The sequence below is a fragment of the Manis javanica genome, chromosome 15 (genome assembly GCF_040802235.1).
Source record: "Manis javanica isolate MJ-LG chromosome 15, MJ_LKY, whole genome shotgun sequence".
NCBI lineage: Eukaryota > Metazoa > Chordata > Mammalia > Pholidota > Manidae > Manis > Manis javanica.
In genome coordinates, this window is record NC_133170.1 from 82030089 (window position 1) to 82052575 (window position 22487).

The window sequence follows — 22487 nt, forward strand, 5'->3', positions numbered from 1 at the left end:
ACAAAAGCATTCGGAGTGACGGCAGCGCTAGCCACTCAACACGGAGCTCTGGCGCGCCCCCAGTTGGAGCCGAACTTCTAATTGGTGGAGTCCTTGTGAGCGGGTCCCACGGAGCGTGGGAGCTCCTCCTTCCTTGGTGTGCTCAGCCAACCGTGGCGTCTGGACGAAAGCCGCCGTGTTAGGTTGAGCTGTGTGTAAGGCTTCGAGGGACCTGAGGGCGGGGCTGCGAGCAGGCCGGGGGCGGCGGGGAGGGGACGCATCCCGCGGGTGCGCGGAGCGAGGACGGTGACAGCCACGCGCGCACGTGCGCGTCCGGCTGCAGCACCGCCCCAAGACCTCTGTTCGCCGCTGAGAGGCGCGCGGGGTCTGAGCCGCAGCCGTCTAGGGGCTCCGTTCCGGGCGTCCCCAGCGTCCCCGGCTCGAGTCCCGGAGCGCCGTTCCGTGCCTGCCCCGTCTGTCCCGGTTCGGGTTTCTCCCCCGCGCGGCTGTCAGAGCCCGCTCCCCAATTCCCCTTTCCGTTCCCGGGGTAGGGTCCTCACGGCCCATGCTGGCCGCTGGGGGCCCTCGCCACTCAGACAGCTCCCGGGCCGGCCGGCCGGCCACCATGGTGGCCCTGAGGCCTGTGCGGCTCCTCCAGGGAGGTTAAGAGGCCCAGAGCGCAGGCTTCGGGGCGCGAGGGTCCCGGGCCTGAGCCCCGCGCCATGGCCGGAGCCATCGCTTCCCGTATGAGCTTCAGCTCGCTCAAGAGGAAGCAGCCCAAGACGTTCACCGTACGGATCGTCACCATGGACGCCGAGATGGAGTTCAATTGCGAGGTAACCAGCCAGCAGCAGCCCCGACGGGCTGCGGCGAGGGGGAGTACCGCGGAATCCGGCGGAATCCCTGTTCCCCCGGCCCCGGACACAGATCTGGGCTCCACTGCATGGTGACAGTTGAGTTAGAGGCTTGAAGGATTCTGCTTATAATCACCTCTGGGCACAGATAGAGACCTCAAGAACCGGAAGGAGCCGTCTAGGCCCAAATCCTCCTGTTACAGATAATGACTGCTTTTTTTTCATAGAGCTGTTGAGTTTGGAAGCATTTCCTGAAGGTTTTCATTCATTGTTAATACACGAGGCTGGAAGCATCAGTGATTTCTGGTTTTCAATCTCAGGCTTAAGTTCCAGCTCTCTGGGGTTTTTTACTTCATTGGGTAATATTAATGTACCCCAGGTAGTCAAAGTTGCATCTTGTTTGTTGGAAACTCTGTACTTCTTTTCGTTTTCCAAAGTTTACATTTTTCTGGAAAAACTCTGAGTCTTATACTTAACTTTCCATATGTGATGGAATATATGTATTCCATCGTGATAATAATAATTATCATTTGTTGAATACTTCCTCAGTGCCATTCATACACTTAATTCTCACCGCAACCCACTAAGGTGGGTACCCCAAGTCATATATCTAGTAAATGGCAGAGTGGGATTTTAAATCAAGCTCTTAACCAGTACAGTACTGCCTCTCAAGTAATTTAAGTCCTTGCTACTTAAGGTGGGTCTGTGGACCAGCAGTGTTGGCTGCAGTGACCTAAGTCAGGGGTTGGTAAACTTCTGTGAAGGGTGGCATGGTAAATACTTTCAGCTTTGCGTGCTCTAGGGTCTCTGCTGAAACTGGTCAGTGTTTAGCTGTACCACTGTAGTGCAAGAGCAGCCTTAAGATTGACTTACACCATGACATCATGAGGAGCTCCATTGACCTGCTCCCCTGTTAAGAGTAGTGAAAATTACCTTAGAAAGAAAACCCTCAGGTATTATGATTAGTACACATGGTGTGTGGGGGGGAGTCATGGGCAAGACAGTGTAGCACAGAGAAGACAAGTAGTGACTCTGTGGACCTTACTACACTGATGGACAGTGACTGCATTGGGGGGTGGGGGGACTTGGTAATATGGGTGAATGTAATAACCACATTGTTTTTCATGTGAAACCTTTATGTGTATCCTAATGATATCTTAATAATAATGATAATAATAAACCCTCAACAACTGTTGAAGCCCTCTGGAAATGGTCCCAAGGGCAAACGTCAAGTGAATACATATTTATTCAATAAAATTTATGAAAATTCAGTAAGAAAGGCAAGAGTCTGATATTTGAACCAAGACCACTCCCTCCCTTCTTGCTTCCAGCTCAGCAAGGTGGAGATTGATGCAACCTAGAACACAGGGCTCCCTTTCCCCTAGCTCCCTGTGAGACCACTTTCTTCCCTGGGGAGCAGGACTTCAGTGCTTTTTATCCTGCCCAAGGCTACTTGTTGCTGAGGCTAAATCCTGGGTGTGTGCAGTTGAAAGATGTGGTCTCCTTCTTCCACCCGGCTCCTATTTAGAGAATGGGGGCTGTCTTGTGTGTATGGCACACTGAGAATACTGGGATGCCAATTGCTCTTGTCCTAGCCACAGCTTCTGAGTTGGTGGTTCCATGTCAGGAAAGACAAACTGAGAAGATCTCAGGCTGGTGTGTCCCTCCCTCCCTCTTCCATCATGGGCTCAGAGATTTTGCCTGGAGGGAGAAGCAGGCTATAAAACCCTTAGCTCTTCAAGCTCTTCCCAAAGGAAGTGACTTCATTTTGCAATAAGACATGGAGAAATGTATGCCTAGGAGTACTCTTAAGAACTTTTGATGAAGGACAATTAAGGAAATTTGTTGATTTACTGGTGATACAACCTAGACTGTAGGCCAGTTTGCAGAAGAGAATCATTGAATAAGACAGATGAGAACCCTTTTGGGGTCATTGAACACTGACTTTAGAAACGGTTCCCTCAAAAAAACCACCTTTTGATTGGATTACTTTGTAGAGCATGTTATACCTCGGGCATGGTTGAAAATAATAGAGCAACAAAACACAATTAGTGGGGTTAACAGCTGGGTGTGATTAGGGAGAGGAAGAGAGCCCTACTAAAACTGCTATCATCTCAGGGTGACTGTGGCCATACCCAAAGCTGTGCCTCTCTGAGGAACAACATTACAGACCTTAACACTGTACCAGGGAAATAGATTTCACTAAAAAAATTCAGCCAATCACTGAACAAATGAACAAGCAAATAACAATAACAAGCCCTTGAGTTGTGATTATAATAGTAACAGTCTCCAGAGTTGGTGCAACATACAGTTGATCCTTGAATAACTGGGTTTGAACTGTATGGGTTCATTTATATGCCGATTTTTTTCAGTAGGTACATTGGAAATTGTTTTGGAGATTTGTGACGATTTGAAAAAACATTTTCTCTAGCTTGCTTTATTGTAAGAATCCAGTTTATAACACATGTAACATATACATATGTGTTAATTGATTGTTTATGTTATTGGTAAGGCTTCTAGTCAACAGCAGGGTATTAGTTAAGTTTTGGGGGACTAAAAAATTAGATGTGGATTTTAAACTGTGCAGGGGGGTTAGCACCTCTAACCCCCACCTTGTTCAAGGGTCAACTATTATCTAAAATATCCCATTTCCAACAAAAAATTACAAGGCATGCAAAGAAACAGGGACATGTGACCCATACAATGGAAAAAAGCTAGCAACAAATTGCCTGTGACAGTGACCAGATGTCAAATTTAACAGAAAAGTTTAAAAATTATTATAATATGTTATTATAATAAGCTATTATAAATATGTTCACAGAACTAAAGGAAAAGATAATTAAAGAAGTAAAGGAAGGTATGGTGACATTTTTACAACAAATAGAAAAATAGCAATAAAGAGATAGAAATTATAAAAACCAACAAAATTCTGGAGTTGGAAAGCATAATAACTGAAGTAAAAAATTCACTAGAGGTGCTCAAAGTAGATTCAAACTGGCAAAAAAAAAAAGAATTAGCACACTTGAGAACTGATTGATGGAGATTATGCAAGCTGAGGAGTAGAGAGAAGTAATGAAGAAAAATGTAGAACCTCAGAGAAATGTGGGAGATAGGTAAGTGTGTACCAACATATGTGTAATGGGAATATGAGGAGAGGAGAGAGAAGATATATAAACGGCTGAAACTTCCCAAACTTATTGAAAACAGTAACCTATACGTTCATTCAGGAAGCTCAATAAATTCCAAGGAGGATCAACACAAAGAGACCCACAAGCAGACACATCATAGTAAAAATGCTGAAAGTCAAAAAGAAGGAAAAAATCTTGAGAGCAGCAAGAGAAAAATGACTTGGCATTTATAAGGAAACCCCAATAAGATTAACAACTGACTTCTCAGCAGAAACTGGAGGTGAGAGGCTATGTGATAATATATTCAAAGTGCTCAAAGAAAAAACTTGTCAATTAAGAATCCTGTGTCTAGCACAGCTGGATATAAATGAAATGGACATCTGAAAAATAAAGGTGAAATAAGGACTTTCCCAGATAAAAACAGAATTTGTTGCTGAAAGATCTGCCTTACAAGAAATACTAAAATTCTTCAGGCTGAAAGCAAGTAACCTCAGTCATTCAAATCTGTTGAAAAAAAGACAAGACAAAGTGCAAAGGTAAAGATGATTATATCAAAAAATAGTAGAAATGCATATTTTTCTCCTTGTAACTGCTTTAAAAAGAATTGTATAAAATAATATGTATGGAATATATATACTGTTGAGCCTGAAACATAGATATGTAACATATTGTTATATGCTTGTCATTAACAACACAGAGGAGGTGGGTGGGAGCAAAGCTGTAATGAGCTAATTAAATGACCACAAGTGGTAGAGTTAGTAACTGTAACAATGTATTGTTGGGCTTGTAACTGTAATAGATACATAGAACAATAATACTACAAAAGGGAAAGGGAAAGGAGCTATATAGTAGTAACATTTCTATATATCACTGGAATTAAATAGTATAAATCTGAAGCTGATTCTGATAAGTCAGGATTATTTGGTAAACCCTAGAGCAACCACTGAAACAAAGAACTTAATAGTGGGAAAAATCACTTAAAAATTGAAATGCTTCATTAGAAAATATTTAATGCAAAAGCAAGTAGTAAAGGAAGAATAGAGAAAGACATGAAGCACATAGAAAACAAAAAGTAAAATGGCAGTTATATAATAATTACATAACTAAATAAAGTGGACAAATTTCTGGAAAGACACCTAACTACCAAAATTTACTCAAGAAGAAAGAGACAATCTGAATAGACCTAAAACAAGAGATTAAATTAGTAATAAAATACTACCTATAATGAAAGGCCCAGGATCTTCCCACTAGAGGCCCAGATGGCTTCACAGAATTCTACCAAACATTTTAAGAACAATTAATACTGACTCTTCACATACTCTTCCAAAAAAACAGAAGGGGAAGGACCACTTCCCAACTCATTTTATGAGGCTGGCATTGCCCTGATACCAAAACCAGACAAAGATATCACAAGAAAACTAGAAACCATTATCTCTTATTAGTATGGAAGCAAAAGTGCTTAATAAAAATACTAACAAACGAAATTCCACACATAAAAAGATTTACACATGATAACCAAGTGGGATTTATTCCAGGAATACAAGATTGGTTTAACATCTGAAAATCAATGAATGTAATGTATCAATAGACTAAAAAACAAAAGTCACATGATTATCTCAATAGATAAAGAAAAGGCACATGACAAAATCTAACAACACTTCATGATAAAAGTACTCAACAAAATAGGAATAGAAGGGAACTTCAGTAAATGGCCAACTGAAAAATCCACAACCAACATCATACTTGATGGTGGAAAAGTGGATGCTCACCCCTAAAGATCAGGGACAAGACAACCGTGTCCATTCTTGCCATTTGTATTCGACATTGTAGTGAAGGTTCTAGCTAGGACAGTTAGACAAGAAAATGAGATAAAGGCATCCTTATTAGAAAGGAAGAAGTAAAAGTATCTTTATTCACAATTACTAAGATCCTGTATAAAGACTCTAAGGAATCCCCTAAAAAAATGACTAAAACTAATAAATGAGTTTGGAAAGGTTGTAGGATACAAGATCAATGCACAAAAATCTATTGTAATTTGTATGTATTTGCAGTGGACAATCCGAAAATGAAATTATGAAAATTCTATTTACAACAGAATCAAAAGGTATAAAATACTTAGGAATAAATTTCATGAAGTACAAAACTTATATTCTGAAAATTGTAAAACATCATTGAAAGAAATCGAAGATCTAAATAAAATGGGAAAGCATTCCTTTTTTTTAATTGTTTTTTTTTTGGTATCATTTAATCGACAATTACATGGGGAACATTATGTTTACTAGACTCCCCCCATCACCACATCCCCCCACATACCCCATTACAGTCACTGTCCATCAGTGTAGTAAGATGCTGTAGAATCACTACTTGTCTTCTCTGTGTTGTACAGCCCTCCCCGTGCCCTCCCTTACATTATGTCTGCTAATTGTAATGCCCCCCCTTTTTTTCTCCCTTGTCCCTCCCTTCCAACCCATCCTCCCCAGCCCCTTTCCCTTTGGTAACTGGTAGTCCATTCTTGGGTTCTGTGAGTCTGCTGCTGTTTTGTTCCTTCGGTTTTTTTCTTTCTTCTTATACTCCACAGATGAGTGAAATCATTTCATACTTGTCTTTCTCCGCCTGGCTTATTTCACTGAGCATAACACCCTCTAGCTCCATCCATGTTGTTGCAAATGGTAGGATTTGTTTTCCTTATGGCTGAATAATATTCCATTGTGTATATGTACCACATTTCTTTATCCAATCATCTACTGATGGACACTTAGGTTGCTTCCATCTCTTGGCTATTGTAAATAGTGCTGCAATAAACATAGGGGTGCATATGTCTTTTTCAAACTGGATTGCTGCATTCTTAGGGTAAATTCCTAGAAGTGGAATTCCTGGGTCAAATGGTATTTCTATTTTGAGTTTTTTGAGGAACCTCCATACTGCTTTCCACAATGGTTGAACTAGTTTACATTCCCACCAGCAGTGTAGGAAGGTTCCCCTTTCTTCACATCCTCGGCAACATTTGTTGGCCATCCTAACTGGTGTGAGGTGATATCTCGTTGTGGTTTTAATTTGCATTTTCCTGATGATTAGCAATGTGGAGCATCTTTTCATGTGTCTGTTGACCATCTGAATTTCTTCTTTGGAGAAGTGTTTGTTCAGATCCTGTGCCCATTTTTTAATTGGATTATTTGCTTTTTGTTTGTTGAGGTACGTGAGCTCTTTATATATTTTGGACGTCAACCCTTTATCAGATCTGTCATTTATGAATATATTCTCCCATACCGTAGGATGCCTTTTTGTTCTATTGGTGGTGTCCTTTGCTGTACAGAAGCTTTTCAGCTTGATATAGTCCCACTTGTTCATTTTTTTTGTTTCCCTTGCCTGGAGAGAGATGTTCATGAAGAAGTTGCTCATGTTTATGTCCAAGAGATTTTTGCCTGTGTTTTTTTATAAGAGTTTTATGGTTTAATGACTTACATTCAGGTCTTTGATCCATTTCGTATTTACTTTTGTTTATGGGGTTTGACAATGATCCAGTTTCATTCTCTTACATGTAGCTGTCCAGTTTTGCCAGCACCATCTGTTGAAGAGGCTGTCATTTCCCCATTGTATGTCCATGGCTCTGGCTCCTTTATCATATATTAATTGACCATATACATTTGGGTTAATATCTGGACTCTCTGTTCTGTTCCACTGGTCTGTGGGTCTGTTCTTGTGCCAGTACCAAATTGTCTTGATTACTGTGGCTTTGTAGTAGAGCTTGAAGTTGGGAAGCGAGATCCCCCTGCTTTATTTTTCCTTGTCAGGATTGGGAAAGCATTCCTTTTTTATGAATCATAAGACTTACCATTGCTAAGATGACAATATTCCCCAAATTGATCTACACATTCAATATAATCCTTATCAGAATCTCAGTTTTCTTCTTTACTGAAACTGATCAACTGATTCTAAAATTCATATGTAATTGCAAGGGATCAGAATAGCTAAAACTATCTTGCAGAAAAGCAAAGTAGGAAGACAAACTTCATGACTTCAAAACTTACTACAAAACAACCATAATCGAAACAGAATGGTACTGGCATAAAGGTAGACATATATTTCAATGGAATATAATTAAGAGTCCAGAAGTAACCCATACATCTATGGTTAACTGATTTTTGGCAAGGGTGCAAGACCATTCAATGGGGCAATGAATAGTCCACAAATGGTGCTGGGACAATTGGATAGTCACATGCAAAAGAATGAAGTTGAACCCTTCCCACCACATAAAAAATGTATCAAAATGGATTAAAGACCTAAATGTAAGAACTAAGACTAAAACATTCTTAGAAGAAAATGTAGGGATTAATCTTCAGGACTTTGGATTTGGCAAACGACTCTTAGATGTAGCACCCAAATCATGAGCAACAGAGGAAAAAATAGATAAACTGGACTTACCAAGATTGAAAATTTTTGTGCTTTGGACACCCATCAAGTGAAAAGAAAAAATGTTAGCAAATCATCTATCTGATAGTTAAAGTATTATGTAAAGAACTCCTACGGCTCAGTAATGAAGGCAAATAACTCAATTAAAAAATAGACGAAGGATCTGAGTAGACATTTCTCCAAGGAAGATACACAGATGGCCAATAAGTACATGAAAAGATGCTCAACATTGTTAGTCATCAGTGAAATGCAAATAAAAAACAGGATACCACTTTACTCCAATGAAAGCCAACCAACTACGTAGACTACTAGATTCAAAAAGGTATAAATAACAAGTGTTGGCAAGAATGTGAAGAAATTGGAATCTTCATGCACTACTGGTGGGAATACAAAATGATGTGGGAATGTAGGATGATTTGGAAATACTCCAGAAGTTCCTCAGTTAAACATAGACTGACCATATGACCCAGAAATTCCACTACTAGGTATCTGTTGAAGCGGAATGAAAATGTGGGTCTACAGAGAAACTCATACACAAATGTCTATTGCAGAATTATTCATAACAGCCAAAAGGTGGAAACAACCGAAATGGCCATCAGTAGATGAATGGGTAAACAAAATGTGGTATATCAATATAGTAGGATATTATTTGTCAATAAAAATGAATGGAGTACCAATACATACTACAATATGGATGAACTTTGAAAACATGCTAAGTGAAAGAAGCCAGTCAAAAAAGAACACGTATGATTCCATATGCAAGACTAGAACAGGGACATCTATAGAACTAGAAAGTAGATTTGTGATTGTTAAGGGCTGGGAAAAGAGATTGCGGGATTAGGGGAATGATAGGTAGAGGGCCAAGGCTTTCTTTTTGAGGTGAGGAAAATGTTCTAAAATTGGGATGACTGCATAATTCTGTCAATATGCTAAAGACCATTGAATTGTGCACTTTAGGTGAATTTTAAGGTTTGTGAATTCTCTCTCTCAATCAGGCTGTTTTAAAAATATCCTTCAACAAAATGTGAACACAAGAGATTACTTTGTTCTAGTAAAACTTTATTATGAACACTGAAATTTGAATTTCATACAATTTGCACAAATGATGAAATGTTATTTAAAAATACAAAAGTGATTCTTAGCTCTCAGACTGCGCAGGAACAGGTGAGCTGAGTTTGTTGTGGGCTATAGTTTGCTGACCTCTGGTCTAATTTACCATTTGATAAATATTGTGAGAGAGTGATAGCTAAAGGGCCATAGGAAAAGATTTTGTGTGACATTTCTGTTGCCATAATTTTGCCATGAAAATCTTTTCTTTTGTCTTCTTTAAACAGACCCTGGACCCAAAGAGGACAGAAAACAGTATTATCAGTGATAGTAGAGTTTCTCAACTTTGGCACTATTGACATTTTGGATGGGTAATCCTTTATTGAGATGGGGGGCCAATCTGTGTACTGTGGTATGTTTGACAGTATCTCTGGCCTCTACCCACTAGATGCCAGTAGTAGCCCCCACCTTGACCTTGTCATAACAACCAAAATTTGTCAGGTGTCCCTGGGGGAAACACCCTCCCCTGTCCCCTGCCACCACGTTGAGAACCACTGATCCACAGAAAGGAGTAAGAGCAGTGATGTTCACAGGGGCAGAATTGGTATAGTATAGAGTCTGTCATACTTTAATGTGTACATAAGTGACTGAAGATCTTGGTAAAATGTGTATTCTGATTCTGTAGTTCTGCAATGGGACTAAGAATTCTACATTTCTAACAAATTCTCAAGTAATGCCAGTGATACTGGTCCAGGGACCACACATTGAATAGCAAAGCAGTAGTAACAAAGTGCGCATAAGCTTTGAAATAGACAGAAATAAACTACTTCTATCCTGGATAAAATACTTAAGCTCTCTGGACTTCAGGTTCCACATCAGTAAAATGGGACTGATAATACTGACCCTGCAAGGTTGTTACAAGGATTCATGGAATGTGTGGTGCCTAGGCAGAAAGGAAGACATGGAAGGGACTGTAGCTGGCCTAAAGTAGGAGGCTCAGGTCACCACAGGCACTGCCCTGTTGTGATTTTTCCAGGTATTGCATCTCATTGAACGTCAGATTTCCAGTGGAAATACCTTTTGTAAATGATGTTCAAATATTCTGTTGAAATTAGCAGTAGTTTGATTTATGCTGATATAGGGAGCCCTGAGATATTATTAATCTTACTCTTCTGCACTATTTTTATGTTGTACATTAACTGAGCAAGGTGCTAATACAGGAAATGGCGGATGCATTTTGAAAAAAAAAAACAGAAGAGAGAGGGTGCTTAAGGAATTCTTAACTTTCTTGAGGTGAAATGTAGGTAGCTTCTAAGAAGGACTCAATTTCAGAACCAGTGAGAGTTAACATGTGAATCACATTACCTTCTGCTAACAAGTTCGAACTTTTTTTTTGCTGCAGAGAGAGGAAAAGGAGCCCCTCTTGCACTACTTGCTGCATTGTACAATTGGCTTGATGTTTTGGAGGATTTTTCCACTTGAAAGATTTGATATTTATCATTTTGAGAAAGTGGATGCTGAACATAATTTACCAGGAGGCTAAACGGTTATGTTATTTCTTATCTAGGCTGGAATTTTACTCTAACAATTCAACCTGTCAGTAAGAAGAGCCAAATATGAAATATGGCTCAAAATCGAGCTATGAGAAATTCCAATACCATCTTATATTGAAACCAAAGGCTTCTTCTCCTGCTGGTTAGCACCCCAAATGTTTTCACATACCCAAGTGGCATTATGATTGGGTTAAATGCCAATATTACAGATCATTCCAACCTACAGTGGATATAAAGTAGAAACTTTTGAAGGGGGACAAAGAACAACTCTGGTATTTTCAGTAAGATGTTAAAACCTGGACATCCCAAGGTTTAGGCAAATGATTCCCCTCTGAATGTAAACTCCAGGAGGGCAGTGGTGGTGGTTTCACCGCTTAATTGTATATAGTAATGGGACTCTGTGGGAGGGCATCGGGAAGCTTTCCTTCTTATTTCAGATGAAAGATGGTTTCCGCCACACCTCTGGGCTCTCCTGTGCAGTTTAAGCGGCGCCTGGGGATGGCGTGGCTGCTGCAGGTCTAGGACAAGGGCAGTCAGGAGTGAATGATAGCTGCAGTCGTGCCAGTGAAGAGGGAAGGAAGCGGGCACACAGGGGCTAGTGCTGCCGTCCGCTGGACCTGCGTCTGCTCTTCTGCGGTGGGACCCTAGGAACAGCAGCCACTGTGTGCTGGGTACCATTCTCAGTGCTTTAAACACGCTATCTTGTTTGATACTCACAATGCAGACTCATTTATTTATTCATTCAACAGGAATTAACTGAGTACTCATGCAGGCCAGGTGGTGAAGATGAACTAGTAGTGATCAAGACCTACTTGGGTTGTGGGTGCTGTCATGGGCTTCAGTGTTAGAAGGGGAAACGGAGGCTCAGACAGGACAGATGGCCTGCTTAAGTTCCCAGGGAGGCATTGTCTGTTCTGAATGAGAAAGAGAGGCCAGGGACAGGTAAGTTGCTTAGTTGAACCTCAAAATGAGCCTTTTATGTAAGCTGGGTAGGTCTTAGCTCAAGCTCCAGTGTCCTTGTCAGGGCTGCGCAGGCAGCACGGCCTGCACATCACAGCTGTGGTCTGTGCTTTTTGACTGTGCCTCTAACCAGCTGAGTGACTTTAGGCAGGTTCCTTAGTCCTCTCAGATGCCTCTGTTTCCTCATCTGTAAAATGGGGGTTGTGATACCTCTTCCAGCATAGAGGCATAGAGTTGTTACAGGGATTAAAATCAAGTTATTATTGGTAAAGTACTTACAATAGCACCTGGCACAAGGTAAGTCCCATATACAGGTTGTTACGTAAAAGGAACTCAGTTCAAGGCCTCTCATCACTTGGCGCCCTTTGCCAGCCTCTCCTGCACTTTCTCACCTCCCCTCTTTGCTCTGAGCCTGGTGTTCTGGTTGCTCTTTCCCGAAAGTGCCAAGCTCTCTTCACACTGCTGTGCCCTTGCATAGCTGTTCCTTTGCATAGGCTGTTCCCTTTGGCTGGGTGCCCTTCTCACTGCCTCCTGGCATAGACATTCTCCTTCTCTTTTGAGATTCTGTTCAGATGTTCCTGTCTCTTTTTGCCCAAGACCAGTCCAGAACTACCAAGTGACATCTGTCTTCCAGGCCACCCTCTTTCTATTAAATTATGCCACCCAAATAGGAAGCTCCACATAGAAATAGGAAAGGTTAATAAAAACCTTGACAAAACTTAAGAATTTGGTAAACAGGAAAAAGAAAGTAGAAATAAGAACTCTTTCAAAGAACTTCCTAACTCAACAACTGTTTGTCTATGGCATTGTTTTACTTGTTTCATTGGTGTAAGATACCATTTCAAAACCATTTTGTGAGTGCCAGTGAGCTTGTATGGTAGGATGGATGATATGATGATGAATGATGTGACTGACAACCTCTCCTATATTGTCTCAGTGTCTAATTTGTCTTTTTGAATCAAATGGACATTTTCCATAAGTGAATCCTTCTCACTCACCATGATTACTCGGGATTCCTTGCCTCTGGCCTAAAATGAAGTTTGTTTTATAAGAGCTAAGTATTTTTTAGTTGCATATTTATCATGTGTTAGGGTCAGAATGCTTTTCCCAGTATTCAGCCCAGTGTGTTCTCATAATTTTTGGGGTGTCCACATAAAAAGCAACTGGTTGGCCTGTCTATTCTGAGACCTTTTCATGTTCTTTGAAAAGTTAGTTATCTCACTTTGAAATCCACCTGCTTCTTCATCCCTCCCTGCTTCCCACTGCAGTTCAGTTTTGGAGCAGCCAAAAGGCATTGAAAGCATTGAAGCACACAGAAAGGTGCTGAAGAGTGAAGGTCCCAGCTTTCTGAGGTGCTCATAATCTAGTTAGAGAAATCTAGGATACACATGAAAAGTTCATGCAGAGAAGTCTCTATCTATACCAGGTGACGGTGGGCTACCGTTGAGGGGGAGAAGGAATCACAGTGCAGTGGGGTGAATAGGCACAGCCCCCACCCTAACTCCAGCTTTGGAGGCAGCTTTGGGTGCACAGGTGCAGGGGGTAGGGCACTCCCGTCAAGTGGATCAGCAGATGTGCTTGAGCAAAGGAGAGGATGGGAATCCTGTGGTTTGAGGAGGGAGAGGGGAGAGGTGTTTGAATTGGTAGATTCAGGCCATATAAGGAGCTTATGTTCATCAGGTGCAGTGGGGAGCTTTGAGGTGTTTCCTAGGAGAATGAAAAGTGATCAACATGCAGAATGATTTGAAATGTTAGGGGCTGGAGATGGGGAGAGGTCAGGAACAAGTTGCCTAACTAGAAGATGATGCTTTGGGCCAGGTGTCACACTGCAACCTGAATCCAAAGCTTGGGCACCAGGAGGACAAGGCCTGGGATCGGGATCTTCTGGGACAAAGAATGAGCAGAAGACCTACTCCACCCAAGATTCAGGGGGTCCAGAGCCAGTCCTCAGGCCTGAGGCCAGCCAAGCTGGAAGCAGTTCTGGGTCAAGCCTGGGCAGAGTTGGGCTCAGGAGGTCAGCCCACTTTCCTGTGTCTGGTTCGGGTGTGCAGTCAGGGTGTTGCTTGTGTAAAACCATTCAGAACTCTGAACTGGTGCTTGAACTGTCCTCTACGCAGCGTTGGACACGTCCCTTCCTCCCCCTAGGCCTCAGTTCTTCAGCTAAAACATGAGGCGGAAGGACTTGGTTTCAAGGACTCTCAGCTTTAACATCCTATTTTTGGTGATCTGGACAGAGGACACTCATTGCAGAGCTCTCCCTCTTTCCTATTTCCTCCTCAAATCCTCATCTCAGGATTTGAGCATGCTGAAGGACGGGAAGAGTATTACCTAGAGAATACGGGCTGTCCTGCTGATAGAAGGGGAATGTTGGCTTGGGTGAAAGCCCCACGACTGCCACTGCTCCCAGAGCCATCCTGCACTTCCCTCTCTGAGCCTCAGCGCCACATCTGTAAAATGAGGAGAACAGTAGTATTTTTCTTATAGGGTTCTTTTAAGGCATGAATGAGGTAGACCTTTACAGGCACTTAGCCCAGGGCCTGATCATAGTTAGCACTTGTTAAATACTAGCTTCTTAGGTTACCATGAGTTGGGCGTGGGGGGACAAAGAGGAATGGTCTCGTGCTAGAGGCACTGTGAATTTTCCCCTTTAATCATCTACTTCATTCTCTTTGACTCTTCCTCAGGTTGTTCATGCCTTTGTAATTGTAGGACCTCTAGACTCTATGAGTAGTTTAAATATAATGAGCTTTACCTTATGCCAAGTTCCTGTTTAACTTTTTTATAGTGTGCCAAATTATTGATCTCTATTTAGCTTGAAGTCTACTGTGATAACAGGATTCTTTTCTGATTTCTGCCATACTTCATTCGCCATTCTTTTGTCCTCAATGTGTCATTTTGAAATTTTTCTCTTTTCTTTGTTTTTGAATGACTCCTCCAATTATTCATGCTCGTTTTGCATTCTTGTCCAAGAACATTTTTGGTGCTTGTTTATTCTTAATTTCAGAAGTTAAAGCATGTGAGGTCTTAAAAACCTATGATTGAGTTTTCTCAGAGCTGCTAATCTTTTTAGCCAGCTGGTGACAAGGCTTCTCTGGTTTGTTACAGGATGTGTTCCATCCTCCTGTCTGTGCTTTGTCTAATTTAAATTCTCAATTGGTACATTGGTAGCACAGAAAAATTTATTACCAAACTAGTGCTGATCTCAGGGAAAAAAAATCTTTAATCAAATCTTCAGGCACGGGTGCTGAGACTCCAGGTGCTTGGCCCAGTTTAGGAATTACTTTTGTACCACTAGGTGGGGGCAGAGCCCATCATTTCTGAAGGCATTGGTTAGGCCTTTTTCCTCTTCCAACTCTCACTACAATTCTCCTTTTTGCTCCTCTGCCAAATCCTAGCTGGAAAAATTCACAAAACTTCCTGTGACATTACCTATGGTTTTCCCATCCACCTTGCCGGTATCAGTCTTCTAGTCTTACTCATTTTGGTAATGTGACTTTCAGATAGAGCTTAAAACTGAAGCCCAGAGTAATTAATTACTAAGCTTACCCGAACTGATCCATGCTTTTAAATTGAACAAGACTGTATTTATCTAGTGTCCTACTCATATTGACTTGAGATTAAATCAGTCTTATAAATATGTTAAAAAAGTCTTCAACCCAAGGTAGTTTTCATCCATCTGTAGACATTTTTACCAGCCCTGTCAACTTACACTTAACACCTTCCAGTGTTGTTCAGGTCAGTGCTATTATTGTGGATGGCTGTGAAATGTAATCAAAGGGTCAAACTAGAAATAGAAACAGCATGTTTACAATTTCTTTCCAGGCTAGGGTCTGGGTTCTGCATGAGTAGGCTTGCACAAATGGATTATGCTCTAGCTCTGTTTTGCTGGGAGCTTTTTTGAGGAATGTACTTTTAAATACAAACTGCAGATTTTGCAATGTCTAGGGCAGGAGGAGTTAATAATTTGGATAATACTGAGTCAGGGGTTGTATTTAAGTCTGCTAGTTTCATTCCTCATGTGTAGACATGTAAAGTTTAGCTTTGTTCTTATCTGCACTGAATTTATTGTTGTTTCTTATTTGTAGCTCTCTGTAGAATGATTGTTCTCAGTATTTCAAACATTTGAACCCACTGATGACTGGTGAATATCAAGAGCATGTTAGAGCCAAAAAGCTTCTTTTTTTCAGCAGCATTATAATGGCCATTTTTGATACTTTACAGAGCTCATTATTATACAGTCAATTCTTGATTATGAGAAGTAAGGAACATGATAGCAACAGTAGAACATGAGTAAGGGAAAAGAATGTAGAAAGCACACATAAACATTAAGAGTCACTTTATATCCTTGAAAATGATTTTATCATATAGAATGGGATGTTAAAGGATTAAAAGAAAATTATTGCAGCAATGAGAAAAGTACTACACAGTTTATACAAAACCATCTCAAGCTCCTAGACTCAGAGGGTATTAATCCTCAAAGACCACTTGATCGTGAAAGCTGAGACCCAGAGAGGTTAAATGACTTGCCCAACACGGCGGATTTGGGTGTTTGATAGCTATTTGACCAGGCCATGATTGCTCTTACGTTGTGAGCTAAATTCCAAAGACAGAGATTGTTTTCTTTGCTTTGGGGGGACTGTATTGTTCTTATAGCACCATCGCTGTATTGTTTCTTTTTGCTCTGTCATCTTACCAGCTGTCTTTGAAGTGCCTCACCTTTTTTCGTAGCATCGTAACACCTGGGCCTTGCGGAGCATTAGAGATTGTCGATGAAGAAAGTGAGGCCCAGTCGAGCTGTGTGGCTCACCTGAGGTCATAGGACTTTCCCCCCACTAAAAAAACTGTAATTCATTTTGTTTTGAAAGACTTAAATTAAAACCTGCATTCATGGCTTCCCAAGGTGCTGTCCTTTGTCTCTTCCTTAGTCTCTTGTTCTGTGGAAAATTTTCTTGGTGGTTCTTTGAGATTTAGATTTCCTTGCCAAGGTATTTTTAGAGAGAAAGAATCAGTATGTGCTACCAAAGGGGGAAAATATATACCTTAAGGCCCAATTATGCAATTAGAATTTTAATAAGGAGTGTCATAAATTCTTGCTTCATTGCAATCATTACTTAGAAGACTGTTCTACTCCGAAGCCTCATCTAGTTCTCATCATCATTATCATCAACATCATCAGCCAACCACAAGCACTTACGGAGTGGCCACAGATCATGCGCACTGTGTGTGTGTGTGTGTGTGTGTGTGTGTGTGTGTGTGTGTGTGTGTGGTGTGTGTGTGTGTGTGTGTGTGTGTGTGTGTGTGTGTGTGTGTGTGTGTGTGTGTGTGTGTGTCTCCGTCCGTCCACAGATCATGCGCACTTGCTTGGGTCCTGGGAGACACAGTGTGTGTGTGTGTGTGTGTGTGTGTGTGTGTGTGTGTGTGTGTGTGTGTGTGTATGATAGCCCTTGCCTTGAAGGAGTTTGTGATCTGCAGAACTGAAGGAAAGACAGGAATCTTAAGGGAAAGACAGACACCTTATTTTTCTGTATATGTGAAGTACATACTGATTAATGTACTAACATTTTATGGGAGGAGGTGGACAGTGGTGAGATAAAGAAAGAGATCTTAGAAAGGTCTGTGTATGGATAAATGGAAGCACACAGGTTTGCTGACCTGGGAGTGCCCAGGCTGGGTTGTAACAAGGTAGGAAAATTGGTTGAAGGAGGGAGGAAGTAATTGGTTTAGGGGCTTGCAACCAAACATTTAAGTAGATTCGGCATATTAACAGCGATGATTGCAGGACTAGGAGAGGAAGATCTCTCGCTGTGGTTGATTATGCTGCAAGCTGCCAGGGCAATATTGGAGTTGCAATTTTTTTTTTTGCAAAGAGGAGGTTTCAGCTTCATGAGATTTTGCCCAGATTTAGGTGAGGGATATAAGGGCTGTGATTGGTTGAGCAGAGAAATCTTTTGCTAAAAGTCTGCTTTTATCTGAAGGTTCCCCTTTTCCCTCATTTTGAGAAATAACAGCTGATTAGTTGTAGTGTATCCTTTCATTGTGATGGGAAATGGCATGAATAGTTTGGTAGTTTAAACTCATGCGACTGAAGAACCTGCCTCTGTAGTATGGTGACACCGTACCCCGAGTTAGGCAGTGTTGGTTTTATACCCACATTACTTGCACTTTTTATCCTCCTTGATTAACCAAAGTAGATTTTAGTGAAACTCATTCATGTACTGCCCAGCAAGGTCATTTTTATACCTCTTTCCATTGTTTATCTTGTAAATTGAGATATTTTGCATCTATTTTTTCAAAATGGACAAATAAAAGTTATATTTAGGTTTGGATCTGATACATTAGCATCTTAAATTCTCATGTCTTCTAGGCCAACCGTTACTGCAAAAGTCAGTGAGGGATATGCATTGAACGGGGAAATCACAGCATCCTTGGTCTTCCGTTTCTGAAATGATGGTAAACACGTGGCACGTGTCCTGTCCCTGAGGAGGCACAGTCCCTTCTGTTGCTCTGTCTGTAAGGGAGCTAACCTTTTGACAATTTTTATGGCAAATGCTAGGGCAGCTTGTGAACTAATTAGAAGAACGCCTGATAAGCGGATGCTGGGTTCGTTGGTTCTCCTTCATCTTCTGTGGAGGAGGAAGCCGGGCAAATAGCATTCCTTGTGTAGCTGACAGTCCGGCCCCCCAGACCTCCATGAAGCGGAACGTTGCTTCTCTGGTAGCTTTTTCTAGATTTGAGTCTTCTCTGTAAAGCCCACGTTTCTCTGTGGATTCTAATTCTTCGGCAGGACCAGATTTAGTTTCTTCCCTCATGATAGTTGTCCTTCTCTCACTGTGGCCCCTGCCCATCATGCGGATGGTGTCGTACTCACCCTACACGGTTGTATCAGCAAGTACAAGGGAGTCGTTGGTTGATGGCTTCATGGGCCAAAGAAAGCAGTGGGAGAAATGCAATGTGACGGCTGCCAAACAAAAAACAAGTGGTCATTTTAGGGCTGTGAATCTAAACCTGGCCAACCGTAAGATGACTGTCATGGACACTATTCATCATGCTTCCCTGGTTAATTGACCCCGGGCAGCCCTGTAGGTTATTGGTGCCAGTTGCTTCCTACAACAGGGAAGTGCTACGTTCCAGCTGCAGAGGGTAAGTGCTTAGTGCTATTTACTTAAAACATTCTCGGTTGATAAATTACAAGCACTTCACTCTGAGTAAAGCTCATAAATTCATCCCCTACAAAAAATAACAAGCCGACAGCACTTAGTCCTGTATATAAAGTTCATGCACATCTATCTTTGACATAGGCACAAGTATATATCTGTGAAACAGCAGTGCAGGCTGTGAAAGTAATGGGGGGGCAGGGCCACAAAACAAGGAGCCGTGTGCTTGCAGACTCAGTGCTGTTAGCTCCTCCACTTGAAGGGCACCTTGAGGATGAGGCCTGCGGAGCGGAGCTTACAGTGCGCCGGGGGCCAGGGTCGTGCTCCTTCCTGCCTTTCTTCCCTCTGCAAGTCACCTTTCTCACCCTCCCCACCTCATTTTTCTGTCTGCGAAATTGAGCGTCTGCCTCTTAACCTCCCTCTTCTCCACCAGGCTGAGATGAGGCTAGGAGCTGTAGTGGTGTACGTGGAGCCGTTGGAACACTTCGGCCAGGTGAAAAGAGGGAGGTTTAAATGAACATTTAATCAGAACCAGGAGCTGCTCTATTTTTGGCACTCTGTTAGGAAAAATTATAAACCCTAACAGAAAGGCCCTGAAGTGCGATAAAGGCACACCTGAAAGGCTTATGTGTGCTCTCAGGTGTCAGAAAAGGAAATATTTTCATAAAAAATAAATGTGAGACTCATACCCCTGGCCATGGCTTCCTAGAGACTTCGCAGTATTGTTATGAGATGTGTGACTGGTTTGAACCAGTGACCATATAACCTGGTTCCTAATCAACTGGAGAGTCCAAACCCTCACACGCATTAGGCTGCAGCTGCATATTCAGAACTGCATTGAACATTCAGTACTGCAGGTAGGATAATTATGCTGCTTGTCAGGTACTAGAAAAGTGCAAAGAACATTCCTTCACTTTGCAACAGCTTGGACCCAAGCTCCAGACATGCTGTTCCCTCCGGCTGGCGTGACCTCCCTGTTCAGCCCCTTCAGACGACCAGCTTTCCTGACCCAGCTCAGACAGTGTCTCCTCAGTGTAGTTCCTTGGCCCCGAGTTGTGTTCCGTTAGCATTTACCAGGTTGCGTTTGCATTATCCATTTACCTGTCTTCCCTGTCAGACATGAGTAGGGACAGTGTCTTGTCCTGAATTCATCATTTATCTCTTGTGCTGAGCACAATGACTAGGATGTTGTGGGTGCTCAATAAATGTTTGTCAAATGAGTGATAGCATGGTTAGCTCGATGAGAATTGATGGTGTCCTTTCTGCTCGGTCATCCATCGTCCATGACTGAAACAGAACCAGGAGGCTTTGAACAGTGCCACTTGCAGTATAAGGAGAGGAGGCAGGGTTAGAATGAATAATAGCTGCCCGTTATTGAGTGTTTACTGTGGGCCAGACCCCATTTTAGACTTTTTAAATGTAGTAATGCCTTTAATCCTTAGATCAGTTTGCTAAGGTAGCTTCTGTTTATTATCTCCATTGCAAAGTACAAGGAAGTTCAATGACTTGCTCAAGGTCACACAATGACAGTGCTGAGATTCATACTGATGTTAGGTAACCATCACTGGTCTATGCTTTTTAGGCTGGTTCCTGGAAAGAATTAAGCCCCACTGTCCTGAGGCATCCATTCTTATGTAATGATTTAACTTCTCTCCTGTATGCCTAGAATTTACTAGTTATATTCCAACCTTGGGAAAAAGGAGAAAAAAGTCACCCAGATAATTTCTGTGTTCTGTGGTTCACATGACAGAGGTGCAGTTATTGATAAAGAATTGGTTTGAGATGGTAGTTTGGTCCTTTTCGAAACACAATTGTATTCTCCGGTCAAACTGAACTATAAAACTTTGATTTTCTACAAGGACCATATAAGCTTTTTGCCTCTAGACCTTTGCACATGCTGTTCCCCCTGCCCAGAACACACTTCCCCACTTACTCCTCCTTCCCAAAGCCCAGTCCTCACTTGGCTCCTCTTTCCCACCATGAGAGTCCATTTAGATGCCACTTCCCACCCCTCCAAGATAGAGGGCCTCTTCCTGGGGGACTCTACAGCCCCTGGGGGCCCCTGTTGTGGCACTCACCAGTGTTAGCGTGCTGAAACCACAGCTGGAGGTGGTTTTTAGTGTGAGGTGAGGAAGGTGATTATCTGTTCCTGACTGGTTCATGCCCTAGACTTTTTCTGTGAGAACAGAACCTCAGGTGGGGGCTTGGACACAATGTGTGTCCACTAAGTATTTGTTGAAGGAATGGATGAATGGGGGTTAATTTTGCTTTAAGTGTTTGAATTGGGTTTTTGAAGTACTCAAGTCTTCCGTTGGATGGCCATTGTTTGCTGTGTCTGGTATGTTCATACTTGGCCAGGCACCATGGCGGGTAGAGAGGTGGCTATTGCTCGGGTTCTAAGGTGCCTACAATCTAGAGAGACATTCGGTTCCTTAGATCACCTTACAGCCTCACCACAATGTAGTGGATCACTGATAAAATTCTGAAGACAAGTGTGGCCATCTTCTGGCAAGTTGGCCAGTACCAAGGGAGCCGTGTTCCCAGCCCAAGACCTCCCTTCACAGGGTGCCCTGAGAACCACCAGAGCAGCTGTGACCATGGTTCTTATTTGTTTGTAAGGAAGTAGAAACCCTCATCGGGAGGAGTAAGCAAGCCTCATGCACTGGGGCAGGATCATGTTGAAAAGTACAACTTCATGTTGGTAAACATATTTGAGTCAGACTGAACCCAAAAGAAACACTTCTTAAAGATAGAACATTTTATTTTATTAATGGAGCACAGACTGCATCAGATGCATGGAGGACATGTCTTCCTGGTTTCCTCAGGCACCTTCACTTGTCCCGTCTAGAACTTAACTGTGCCTCCGTTCCTCCTGACAGTTGCCTCTTCGTGTTCCCTGTCTCCAGTGGGCGCCCCTCTTCGTTCTTTCTCCTTCAGTCCCCACCTGCGTGCAGGCACCAGGTCTGTCACTCTGCCTCCTTGCCACCTCTCAGGCTGGCTTCCCTCCCTCCTGCTGCCTTCCTTAAGGCACGGAGTTGCCTCCTTTCTGTCCTCAATTCTAGGCTCCTTTCCTCCAGCCTGTTCTCCACGCTGTCTGTTGTCAGAGCAGAATGCAGATCTGACCCTATCACTTCTCTGCTCAAGTCTTCAAAGACATGGTGGCAAGCCACCTGGCCCCAGCTCACACGCTGTTCCCACCACACCCTCTCCTGAGTTCAGGCTGTGTCAGCACAACCAGATGACTTGCAGTTCCCTGGAGAGATGGTGACTTTTAAAAAAGATGCATTTCCTTTCTTTCTTCATTGTTCTCTAAAGGCTTTTTCTGACCCGGGTCCTTGCTTGACTCACTTGCGGGGACCGTGCTTTCTCCGTTTGCATCCTCGGTGTCTAACATTGCTTGTG

The 22487-nt window shown here is 42.3% G+C and overlaps 1 protein-coding gene across 2 annotated transcripts in view; it reads left to right on the forward strand.

Annotated features, from left to right (window-relative positions):
- The first annotated feature begins 212 nt into the window (after positions 1-212).
- Positions 213-22487, forward strand: part of NF2 (NF2, moesin-ezrin-radixin like (MERLIN) tumor suppressor) — a 72352-nt gene continuing 50077 nt past the window's right edge. The window contains exon 1 of one of the 2 annotated variants that reach the window (XM_036993308.2): positions 213-815. In XM_036993308.2, coding sequence (XP_036849203.1) covers positions 702-815 — 114 coding nt within the window. In that variant the 5' untranslated portion in view covers positions 213-701. The remainder of the gene's footprint in view (positions 816-22487) is intronic. The other variant, XM_036993307.2, reaches the window with a different exon arrangement.